The 12,217-nt window shown below is 61.4% G+C and overlaps 1 protein-coding gene across 1 annotated transcript in view; it reads left to right on the forward strand.

Moving 5' to 3' along the window:
• Positions 1-12,217, forward strand: part of LETM1 (leucine zipper and EF-hand containing transmembrane protein 1) — a 28,392-nt gene that overhangs the window by 13,428 nt on the left and 2,747 nt on the right. Inside the window, exons 6-13 of the mRNA XM_029952633.1 lie at positions 178-381; positions 3,635-3,754; positions 5,112-5,243; positions 5,588-5,731; positions 6,195-6,329; positions 9,033-9,167; positions 10,294-10,466; positions 11,348-11,486. Of these exons, the coding sequence (XP_029808493.1) occupies positions 178-381; positions 3,635-3,754; positions 5,112-5,243; positions 5,588-5,731; positions 6,195-6,329; positions 9,033-9,167; positions 10,294-10,466; positions 11,348-11,486 (1,182 nt within the window). The remainder of the gene's footprint in view (positions 1-177; positions 382-3,634; positions 3,755-5,111; positions 5,244-5,587; positions 5,732-6,194; positions 6,330-9,032; positions 9,168-10,293; positions 10,467-11,347; positions 11,487-12,217) is intronic.

The raw sequence follows: 12,217 nt of genomic DNA on the forward strand, positions 1-12,217 counted from the left end.
CCCCGCCCGGGCTCTGCTGGCACGGGCGGGCAGGATGGGAGGGGGGGGGGATTGCTGAAGCTGCCTGGAGGCGTCACCCGGGGGAGCCAGGGCAGGCCTGGAGGCAGGTGACCCGAGGCTGTGGGTGGTACTGGGGAAGCCCTGGCCCAGAGGTGACCCACTTGTTTGCTGCCACAGATCCGAGAGACCGGTGAGAGACCCAGCAATGAGGAGATCCTGCGTTTCTCCAAGTTGTTTGAGGACGAGCTGACCCTGGACAACCTGACGCGGCCGCAGCTGGTGGCCCTGTGCAAGCTGCTGGAGCTGCAGTCCATCGGCACCAACAACTTCCTGCGCTTCCAGCTCACCATGAGGCTGCGCTCCATCAAGGCCGATGACAAGGTGGGCACCTCGGCCCCGACAGGAGCGGCAGGCGTCCTGCCGGTGGGGGAGGCGGAGTCACCGGTGGCGCTGTCATTCCCAGATCGGGGCTGTGGGCACTTGCACCTCTTTGCTCACTCTGGCCCAGCGCGTGCATGCTGCCCCTCCCCTGCTTGTGCAGTCTCTCTCTAAATACATAAATAAACGTTAAAAGACAGGAAGACGGAAAACCAAATGGAGTTTTAGAATTGAAAAATACAGTTGAAAATAAAAAGCTCAGTGGATGGGCTCTCCCGGAGAAAGGAGAGAACAGAAGACGGGATCGGTGAACTTTTAAGATAAAACTCTAGAAATTCCCCATCCAGGGCACCAGCTGTCCCGGGTGGAGGTGTGGGCCACTTTTTTTTTTTTTTAACTTTTATTTGTTTTTTTGAGAGAAAGAAACAGCATGATCGGGGAGGGGCAGAGTGAAAGGCACCGAATCAGAAACAGGCTCCAGGCTCTGAGCTGTCAGCACGGAAGAGCCCAACATGGGTCTCAGTCTCATGAACTGTGAATCATGACCTGAGCTCAAGTCAGATGCTTAACCGACTGAGCCATGCAGGCTCCCCGGAGTATGTGACTCTTTATCTGGGGTTGTGAGTTCAAGCCCCATGCTGGGTATAGAAACAAACACATAGAAAAAAAATCACCCATCTGAACACCGGAGAAAACAGTTAACAAGCACAGGGCCTCAGCCACCTGTGAGACTAGAGGAACGCATCTCGCATCCTCGTCATCAGAGTTCCTGAAGGAGAAGAGGGGGCTACAGCTGGGAAAGTGCTCGAAGAAATAACTCCTCAACACTTCCCACATTCGGTAAGGGGTCTCAGCCAATACACATTACTTGTATTTGTTTTTTAAAGTTTACTTATTTTTCGGGAGAGAGATTGCTCACATGCACGCATGTGAGCAGGGGAGGGGCAGAGAGAGAGAGAGACAGGGAATCCCAAGCAGGCTCCCTACTGTCAGAGCAGAGCCCAACATGGTGCTGGAACTCACAAACCGGGAGATCGTGACCTGAGCTGAAATCCAGAGTAGGATGTGTAACCAACTGAGCCACCCAGGTGCCCCGAAGTCAGCACATTTTAGAAGCTGAGTGAATCTCAGATGGTATCAAGCCAAAGAATTCCATGTGAAGGCGTGACCCGAAGCAACCTCGTGGTTTTGCCCGTGGTCAGTGAGCCTGGCGTCTGGCGGGGTGGGGGGCGGGGCTCCCCAGCCACCAGGCTGCCCATCAGAAACTGCGGCCGGAAGGAGGGGCGTGGTATTTCTCACATCCTGGAAAGAACCTGTAAACTCCCAATCCTGTGTCCAGCATATAGCCTATAAAAGGGGAGGGTTCACACATTCCCCGAAGAAGGACAACAGAACTGGCCGTCAGCGCATCTGCCCCACGGGAACCAGGAGTCGCGGCCCGGCTCGGCCCCCGCACGGCAGCGCCTTCCTTCATGCGTGAGCCACGCCCCTTCCAGCGTGCGGGCCGCAGCTGCAGAACGCTGTGTCGCCAGCACGTCCGTGGTCCAGAAGGGAGAAGCCCCTCGTGAGTGTGAACTGCCGCTGCACTTGTTACCGGACCCCACGGCTCTGTGTTCCAAGTTACATTCCCAGAGAGAGAGAGAAAGTGCCCAAGAGTAAAGGAGAAAACGCCCAAACCACATGGATTTGCCTCCATGAAAACGTCAAGCAGAGGGAGCGCTCCGGGCCGGGCAAGCAGGACTTCGGGCTCCCCAGAAACCCACCTGCCGGTGGCCTGCTGGTGGCCCGCAGCCTTACGGAGCACGTGACCGCGTCCTCGGTCCCTGCTGCGCGCGATCCGCCTGTTACGTCCCGTGTTCGTGCGATGAAGTCCGCGAGGGAAGAGAATGCGGACGTCTGCGGGGAGGGAGGCCCCGGCCTGTGTGGACCCGCACGGCTGAGCCCGTGTGGTCCGACCCTCCCCGGGATACGAAGGACCGTTGTCAGCCCGCTAGACTTTCCTTCCTGTTTGCCTTCTAACCTCAGCGCGATGGTTGAAGCAGAAACGCCAGAGCCGTGTGGGCCGGCGCTCCGTGGAAGGAGAGCCGGTGAGGCGAGCTCGCGGGGTCCGGAGAGGGCCGCGGGCGCCCCGGGGTGGGGGCCCCACGTGTGGCCCGGACTGAAGGACGCGGACCATGTGAGTCTAATACCCAGAGCAACCATGAGTGCCCTACGAGGGGATGGACTCGGAAGCGCGATGGAATTCACGTTTCCCACAAGGAGGTGGGACAGGAAAACAAAAACCAGGGGTTTTCATAATCACCCCAAACTGGAAACCGCACCGCTGTCCTCCGGCGGGAGAAGGTTTAGCTGGGCTGGCCCTCCCACGCCACCGGGCCGCTGTCGGCACACAGTGCCCTCGGGCGCCTCCCGGGAACCCGGCAGTCGTGCGCTGGGACCCTGCCCACGCAGCGTGCTTCGCCCCCAGATGCAGACGTGAAGACTGGATTAGTGGTTACCACGGCCTCAGGAGTGGGCGGCGTGTCTGCAGAAGGACAGGAACGGTTTCCTGCCATCATTCTGGGTCTGGTCTTGCCGCTGTGGTTCGGGAGGCGCTGCCACCAAGAGAAGCCGTGTCTGTCACACCTGCGCACTGGTACCCGGTCACCTCGGGACGGAGAGCTGCATTTAGAAAACGGGAGTGACGGTACCTCTGCCCCCAGGGTCATCGTGAGGTGCTGCCGGCACAGACGCGGGGCCCCTCTGGCTCTTTCTTCTCTCCCCTGGCGCCCCTGCACGGTTTCCAAGACAATCTGTGTCTTCTGTCTTCGGGTCTCTGGTTTATTCTTCTCGCTCGCATCTCTGTGGCCTCAAGCTGAGGAGGAGAGAGGGGCCTGTGGCCGAGGTCAGCATCACCCTGCTCTCCATCCTTCCCCTGCCTGTGGACACCGAGAACTCGTGGGCAGTGGGGAGGAGAGCACCGCTGCTGCTGGAGGGGAGGAGGGAGAAGGGGGAGGGAGTGTCGAGTGCGAGGAGCAGGGCCTGGGCTGAGGCCGGATCAGTCCTGGCCACTGTGTGCTTCCCCACGGCCCAGCCCCCATCAGACAGTGCCGGTCACTTCGGACCCAAAGCTGAGGCCTTAGTGGTGGCCCTGCGTCCTGCACGTGGAGAGGCACATCAGGAAAGTGTCTCACAATTAGACCCTGGGCTCCAAGCCCACAGAAATGCCAGCGCCCTGGGTGACCTTTCCGTGTGTGCCTCGTTGCCTCTCTCATAGCTGATCGCAGAGGAAGGTGTGGACAGCCTGAACGTCAAGGAGCTGCAGTCGGCGTGTCGGGCCCGAGGCATGCGGGCCCTCGGGGTCACGGAGGACCGTCTGCGGGAGCAGCTGAAGCAGGTGCGTGGTGGCCCAGCACAGACAGGCTGCCGGCGGAGGGTCTGGACGAGGGCCTGGTGACCTGTCGCCCGCCCTGTGTTCACGGCTCCGAATGTTGCCTGGTTTTTCTCCCCTGCTCTTGGTCGATCACATCCTTATGGCCCCTTCCAGTCGTCTGTGGACAGACAAGGACGAGGTTACCTTCTCCTGAAATTCCAGTAGCTCTCTCACCTGAGGCCGGGGCCTCGCTCGGCGGCGGCTTGCCACCCCCGGCAGCTCGGGGGCCCTTGGCCAGCACCCAGAGGCCGGCTCCACGCCGGCGCCAGGCTGGGTGGGGGCGAGGCTCACAGCAACTCAGCTGTTTCATCAGAAGACGTAAGGCTTGGCCGGTGCCAGCTGGTCCCCTCCGGCTCTGCCTGCAAGCCGCACCCTCCTTGGTGGTTACTCTCCACGTGTGGACAGAGATGTCGGCACCTGCTTGTCCTTCAGCACAAGCGGTGTGTGTCATGTGGCCCCCAGATGGAACATTCGTTGAAGGGGGTCTCCCCGGGCCTTCCCCATGGGTGCTGGGGACTATGTCCAGCCTTCTCTGCGCACGCCCAGGACATGTATCAGTGTGGGTGCTGCACCCCAACACTGACGGGGATCCGAGTGTTTGTGTTTCCTCAGTCTTGCGTTTTCCTTCTCGTCCCGCATCCTGTCCTGTGTCCACATAGTGTCCACACACGGTCGTGGGCTTCCTTGTCACTTTGGAGGTATCTTTGTAACATGAAAACCACCTCCAGCAGTGCAGGCTCTTGGCAGGCCTGCGGGACCCCGAGGGCCTCATGAGAACATGGGTGCTACCCTTGCAGTTTGTTTTTGAGAGACACAGAGCTTGAGCAGGGTAGCGTGAAAGAGAGAGGGAGACACAGAACCGGAACACAGTCTCCGGGCTCTGGGCAAGCTGTCAGCACAGAGCCCGACGTGGGGCTCGAACCCACGAACCATGAGATTGTGACCTGAGCCGAAGTCGGACACTCAGCCGACGGAGCCCCCCAGGTGCCCCCCCTTGCATTTTTTTTACGTGACTTGTACGTGAAGTCTGGGTGTCTCGCTCAGTGCTCTGAGCCCGGCAGCCACACTGTGCGGCATCTCGTGCTCGGCTCCCTGAGGGCGGGCGGCAGGTCCTAAGAGGCAGCAGTGGTGGGTGGGTGCAGTGAAATTGGGACTCCTGTTTTTGGGAAAACTCCCTTTGACAACTCGGTGCGCCCACCTACTTGAATTCCCCTCCCCCATCAGACCAGAACAGAGAGGCCCTTTCCAGCTTGGGGTCCCAGGAGAGGCAGATGGGACGTGGCCAGTGGGTGAGTCTGTGTCTTGATCCCCCCGATTGCAGTGGCTGGAGCTGCACCTGCATCAGGAGATCCCCACGTCCCTGCTCATCCTGTCCCGGGCCATGTACCTCCCAGACACCCTGTCGCCCGCTGACCAGCTCAAGTCCACGCTGCAGACGCTCCCGGAGATTGTGGTACGTGCTACCAGGGTCCCCTTCTGCGGCTCACTCTGGAAGGGGCCCCTTGCTTCTGGGGGGAGCAGCTGCGGAGACACCCCCTCCTCACCCAGGGCAGCCCTTAGATCTGCCCACCCACCCTCCCGCTTCTCTCTCGACTTTTCTCTGAATCCTGAGCACCCTGGTGGTATGTGAGAAGGTGACCCTTGGCCACCTCGCAGCATCTGCCTGCAGTCGGGGTCCCTGCCGTGTGAGCCGTTCCCCTTGGGAGCCCCGATGGCAGCCCCTCCTGGACCTATAGGCAGGGGCGGGGTGCCACGCGGCCTCTCCAGGTCCCCCTCTCAGGCATCCCCTCTCTGAAGGCAAAGGAAGCGCAAGTGAAGGCGGCCGAGGTGGAGGGCGAGCAGGTGGACAACAAGGCGAAGCTGGAGGCCACGCTGCAGGAGGAGGCAGCCATCCGGCAGGAGCATCAGGAGGAGGAGCTGCGCCGGCTCTCAGAGGCGGTGGTGAGTGGTGCGGGGGGGGGGGTTCTGCAGACTTCTGTGGACGGGGTCCGGGGCCCAGCAGGTGCAGGGGTGCTCCGGGTGGGGCTGCAGGTCTGGAGTGGGGCCTCGTCCCCGGCGGCAGGACCCGCCAGCAGGCCCTCGGGGCGGCATGTATTCTGGAAGGCCCGGAACGGCTTCCGGGGCTGGCGGGGAAGGGCCGGAAGTGGACTGAGCCACCGGAGCCGCTCACAGGGGGGCCTCAGTTGGCCTGGGAAGCACAGCGCCCAGCCCTTGGGTCATGTCGGGGCACCTGCGGGGGTCCCTCAGGGAAGCTCAGAAGGCGCGTCACCCGCTGCCGGTTGGCAGGCTCTCGCAGCGCCCACTGGCCTGGAGCAGGCCTGTCGGAAGCGCGCCCCAGCCTGGGCCAGTGCCGATGCCTCAGGACGGCGGCCGGGCGCTGCTGAGCCAGTGGTGGTCGTTTCAGAAGGAAGCGGAGCCAGAGGTGACGACAGAGGCCGCCCCTGGGAGGCCTGTGGCCGAGCTGCAGCCAGAAGTGCCTGAGGCGACCCTGCCGGCCGAGGTCCTGAAGGACCCCGCCCCCGTCCTGGAAGGCTCGAAGGTAACGCAAGCGCTCGCCCGGTGGAGGCCCTACTAGAGCTGAACCGGGGGGTGAAGGGGGGCTGGCTCGAAGGGCAGGGGTCCTGAGGAAATAGGCCCACGCGGGCCGTGGTCTGGCATAGGGCCGCATAGGCAGTTGTGGACCCGAGAGGGTGAGGCCACAGGTTGGAGATGTTTCCGGGAGGCCCAGTGTGGTGAGAGCAGAGCCAGCTGGGCTCCAGGCTTTGGGCCTGAGCAGCTGCAGGGTTGAGGCGCCCATTACCCTCCCTCTGGCCCTCTGGGCCCCGGATGGCAGGGGTGCGCCTGGAGGCAGGTCTGCAGGCCCCTTCATTGCCTGGGCTGCACAGTGGGAGGGCCCGTCCCCGCCTGCCGTGCCGTGCATCATGCCGGCTCTCCTCGGGACGGCCTGGCCGTCCTGCCGCAGCCCGCTCCCCTCATGGGCGCCTCCGGCCCGAACTCCCAGGTGTGGGGCAGACAGACCGCGGGGGCGTCCAGGAGAGGGTGCGCTTCGTCGGGGGATTGGGATCGAGGGCCGGGTGGGGAAGGCCTGAAGAGTGACTCCTAATGGGCAGGGTGAGGTGGCCCGTGGCCTCGGCCGGAGCAGTTTGGAGCAGAGGTGGCAGGAAAAGCTCCCCTGTGGGAGTCTCAGCCTTCTCCAGGCCATGGGGCAGGGAGGGCCGTGCTAGAGCAGGCAGCCGGGGGGCCTGGGGCTCAGGGAAGATCTAGACCGGAAGCAGAGGGGTAGTGCATCTGCGCTGGTGTTTCTTGGGGGGGTGGGGGTGACCAGTGGTGGGGAGGGAGGCCAGGGCCATCCTCGGATGACCCAGGAGACCCATGGAAACAAACACGCGGAGGCAGGACGCAGGGAGAGGCTCCGGGAACCTGGCCAGGCTGGCCTCAGGGGGTGACCCCACGGGCTGGGATGTGGACAGCGGAGCAGAGATGGGGCCCCTGGAGTCTGGCTGGGCGGGGAGGCTCAGGGAGGAGGAGGAGGCACCTGTCATGAAACCGATCTGGGGCTCGGGGCTGTCTCCACGGACCGGCGCGGCCCCCCCCGCGGGTTAAAGACCTAAGTGTGCGAGGACGTGTGGGACTCAGCAGAGGCAGGCGTCACCAAGGGCTTCTTTCAACAAGGACAGGCCTTAAAAATTAAGTGAAGAACATCTGTTCCGCGGAAAGATGCCTGAAGAGTGGGCGGGGCAGGTGCGCTTGTCCCCGCTCTCAGGCCGCCTCGCAGGTTCTGTTGGCGCCAGCCCTCTGCGGGGGCCCAGCGGACACCCGGCACAGCCCTGCTGCGGGGGCGGGGGGTGGAGACCCCGAAGGGCTCTGCTGTGGGGGGTGGGGTGTGTGGACACCCTGCACAGCCCTGCTGCGGGGGGCGGGGGGTGTGGAGACCCCCCCTGCACAGTTGTGTGGGGGTGGGGGGTGCAGGTGGAGAGCCCGCACGGCTCTAACTGTGCGCAGAACTCAAGCTTGTGGCCGAAAGCCTTTCCACGGAGAAACCCAGGTCCAGTGGCTGCACGGGCAACGCCCCCAAGAGTCCAAGTGTGTAAAGCAGGGATCCTTCTGGCGCAGCTCAGACTGCTCCAGGAAAGCCGGCGGGGGGATCGCTTCCTAGCTCGCTGTGCAGAGAGCGTGTGCTGACCCCAGCTCCGCAGGAGAAGACCGTGGAACCACGTCCGGCGTGAACACGGGCGTGGAAGTTCTCAGCAAACTGGTCACCTGCGCCCGTTCTGTGGAGATGACAACGGTGGCCCTGCGGGGCTCGTCCGGGAGCGCAGAGCGGCGGTCGGCCTGACGACGTGTAACGCACTGAGGGGAAGGGCCGCGCGCGATGGGCTCCGCAGATGCAGGAAAAGTGCTTCACGGGACCCAGCACCTGTTCCTGAGACGGAGACACATTCCTCAGCCAGCGGAGGGGACGCTTTCCCCAGTGAAGACGGCCGTAGAGATGCCCGCAGCCCGCGAGGCGGCCCCATGAGCCCCACCTGGAGAGGCGGCCAGCGCCCCAAGGCAAGAAGAAACAAAAGCACGGAGCCAAAAGGAAGAAATGGAACTGCCCATTCACAGAGGGTGTAGACAGCTACCGGATCAGCTGTGTTTTCTGTACTGGTAATGGCAGATGGGTTGAAATTTCAGAAAGTGTATCATTTCCCGCAGCCAAAGCGAACCACCAGGAAGAAATTCGACCTGTACACTGAACGGTGTGAGGTGTTGAGGTTAATTACCTGGAACGGATTTCCTGCGCTCATATGCCCGAGGTGTTAATTCTCCAACTGATCTGCAGATTCAAAACCATCAAAATCGCAGTAGGCTTTTTGTTGAAACGAACAGACTTTTGAGATGTCTGTGAAAAGTCAAAGGAGCTACAATACAATACAACCCGGTGGGTGAGCGCATTCGGGGTGTGCTCTGGCCGGAATACCGTTCAGCACATGAAAGGCGCTAGACCACGCGGGGGCACCAGGAAGGGGCGAGTGAGGGCACACGTGCGGGAGCTCACGCTCGGGCACCTCCGTGAGTGACCCGACAGCTGCTCCCAGGTTTTGGGGCGGCCGACGGACCTCGCTGGGGGGTGATGGTTTCTTGGGTGCGCGTGCACGTCCCATCCACGCTCGGGCACGCCTGGGCACCGCGGACGGGGAGCACGGAGACTGTGCCTCCTGCGGCCGGGTTTTCCTCAGTGTGCCTGTCTTCTCCCCAGGAAGAGGAAATAACGAAAGAGGAGATCGACATAATCAGCAACGCCTGCTCGAAGCTGAAAGAGCAGAAGTCGTCCCTGACCAAGGAGAAGGAGGAGCTGGAGCTGCTGAAGGAGGACGTGCAGGACTACAGCGAGGTGGGCGGGGCGCCGAGGTGGGCGGGGCGCCGCAGGGGGGGGGGCGGCCCCACTCCGCAGACCTAGACCCTACTGCCCTCCTCATCTACATGGGCCCGCCCCTTGTAGCTTTTAAAGGCACGTGAGGGATTAGATCGATAGTCTGACTGTTTGATAAAGGAGATCCTAGTTTCATTCATATTTACTAGAGAGAGACTTCTTTCTTACATACAGTTCTTTTACTTTGTTTTTTAGGGTTTTGTTTTGTTTTTTTAAGGAAAACATGTCTTTTATTTACTTTTTTTTAACATTTATTTATTTTTGAGAGGCAGAGAGAAACATATCATGAGCAGGGGACAGGCAGAGAGAGAGGGACACACAGAATTAGAGGCAGGCTCCAGGGTTCGAGCTGTCAGCACAGAGCCTGACGCGGGGCTTGAACCCACAAACGTGAGATCATGACCTGAACCAAAGTTGGACGGTCAACCGACTGAGCCACCCAGGCGCCCCAAATCATGTCTATTTTATAAATATTACTTTCTAGTCTGACTTCCAAAAGCTATGTTTTGGGGCGCCTGGGGGCTCAATCAGTGGAATGTGCGACTCTTGACCTTGGGTCATGAGTTTGAGCCCTGCTGTAGGCTGTGGAGCCTGCTTTCTGAAAGCACGTAAAAGAGCTGTGTCTTCACACGTCTGTTGGGAAGAGCCGACTAGTTTCGAGATTGGTAAAAACGACTTGCCATTTTCATAGCACCCCTTGCTGGCGTGGCTTCTCTGTTGACGCTTCGGTGTTTGCCAGAAGCTCTCAGTGTCCTTCCCGGCCCTGCTTGCTCACGGGGAATACCAGGCCTCGGAATTTAAGACACGTTATGTTCCTCGATCCTTCCGTTTATGTATTCCCTTACAAGAAAGTTGAGGTTCAAATCGATTCCATTTTTTTTGCTACAGAAATTTTTGAGTTTGGAAAACTAAGCGATTTGTAGGATGCACCTAAGACTTGGCAGCATTCCGTGGCTGGGGTTACTGGGTTGCTGTCCTGTTTTGTACATGACCTGGTACCATCTCTGTGACACCACTTTGGGTTAACTTAACTTCTACAAAGTGAAGTTGATTGTCAGGCTCCTGTGTCACTAAATAATTCCATCAGGACTTGCAAGAGATCAAGAAGGAACTTTCAAAGACGGGCAAAGAGGTCTTTGTGGAAGAGTCTAAAGCCAGCAAGAGGCTGACGAAGAGGGTCCAGCAGATGATCGGGCAGATAGACGCCCTGCTGGCGCAGCTGGAGACGGGCCAGCAGGCCACCGAGGGCCCGCCTGCAGGGTGAGTGCGGCTCGGACGCCAGCGCAGGAGGCTCAGGGCCTTTCCGACCTTGACGTGCTTCTCTGCCATGGTGCCAGCCCTTGACCTTTGACACAGCGGTTCTAGCAGGAGCCCAGCCACATCTTTTCAGGGTCCACTAGTCAGTAATGGTTTTGCTGGAACAGCTCTCGGGGTCACCTCTTCTGCACATGCACACACACCTTGGCCCCTGTCAGGATCACACTGTGACCATGGCCTGGCTGGTGGCCCCCCGCCACCACAGCCCACACCTCTCTCCAGGCTGCCAACAAGCTGGTCCTTCCAGGATGTACGTAGGAGCGCAGCTCCCCTGGAGCCCCCAGGCTCTCCTCTCCCTCCGAGCGCACTCAGCTTGGTCCCCAGGCCCCCAGGTGCTCTTCTACCCCTCCCTCCCCTGAGCCGGCCCCACATCGGTGCTCAGTGACGGCCCCACTCTGGAGGCCGTTGTGTGCATAGCTGTCAGGCCGAGGAAGCCACCTGCCAGGCTGTAGTGGCTAGCACTCCGTGCTCCCATGGGCACTGTGCTCTGAGCACCCACGTCTCTGAGGGGCGGGCAGCCTGGCTGCAGAGTTCCTGCTGCGCTCAGGTCTGGGGCCTTCACCCCCCGGCCGAGGTCAGTGTCCCTTCCAGAGGTGACCTGCTATGCAGCGCGGTCCCACTCTGACCGTGGGACTCTGTCCCCACCGCCAGTAGAGAGACAGGGACTGCACACCCCGGAGACCTTGGACCTTTTGTCTGCATGTGCCCAGATGCAGGGGCAAGGGCACCCAGGAGGGAGGGGGTGCCTGGGTTGGGGCTGACCTGTGGGAGGTCCGGTGAGGCTGTGGGTGCGTCTGTGCCACTTGCACACTGTGTCCCCCCAGGGAGACCGTCATCAGTGTCACCGAGCTCATCAGTGCCATGAAGCAAATCAAGCACATTCCGGAAAACAAGCTCATCAGCTTGGTCTCGGCACTGGATGAAAATAAGGACGGCAAGGTCAACATCGATGACCTTGTCAAGGTGAGTGGGCGGGGCCAGGTCAGGGCCCGTCTCTGCCCCCACAGAGCAAGGAGCGGGTAGTCAGGACGGCCATCTAGAGCGGCCCGCCTGCTTTTTAACAGGACACTTGGCTTCTCCCGAGTCGAGCGGAGCCGCGGTGCAGTCTGGGAAGCGTGTGAGGGGCGGGGCGCCCAGGGCGCGCAGACCTCAGGAGGCCGTGTGGCTTCAGTCCCGGTGGCGCGCTGGTGGGCGTGGGGCTGCTTGGCTCCCTGGTGCAGAGAGCTGGGCAGCCCAGGAGACCCGGGACGGCACGCCTCTCCGTGAGCAGTGTTCCTGAGGAGCAAGCCCTTCACGAGTGCTGGAACGTTCCTAGTCTCTCCAGCTAGTTAGTGAGCTCCTACACGTCTGCACAGCACGCCCGCTGACGTGCTGTGCAGGGCAGCAGAGAGGCCGGGCTGGCCCAGGCGCACGTGCTGGGCCTCCTTGCGGGGCCGGCAACAGAGGCTGGGAGGCCCGAGCCCTTGTCACCCTCCCCTCCCCTGGGGCCCCTCTCCCTGGTGTGGACGGCAGCTCACATGTTCGTGCCCTGTACCCTCCTGGGCTCTGTCCACGGCAGGCCACCCGAGCCCCGAGCAGGCAGCCGGCCCCGGCAGCCTCGTGTGCCATCCGGCCTGCCTTGCTCCACACCGCTCCTTCCTGCACCCCAGGCCCCGCAGGAAGCGTCCCCGGCGTCCTTGAGAGGCGCACGTCCC

The sequence above is a fragment of the Suricata suricatta genome, chromosome 1 (assembly GCF_006229205.1).
Source record: "Suricata suricatta isolate VVHF042 chromosome 1, meerkat_22Aug2017_6uvM2_HiC, whole genome shotgun sequence".
NCBI lineage: Eukaryota > Metazoa > Chordata > Mammalia > Carnivora > Herpestidae > Suricata > Suricata suricatta.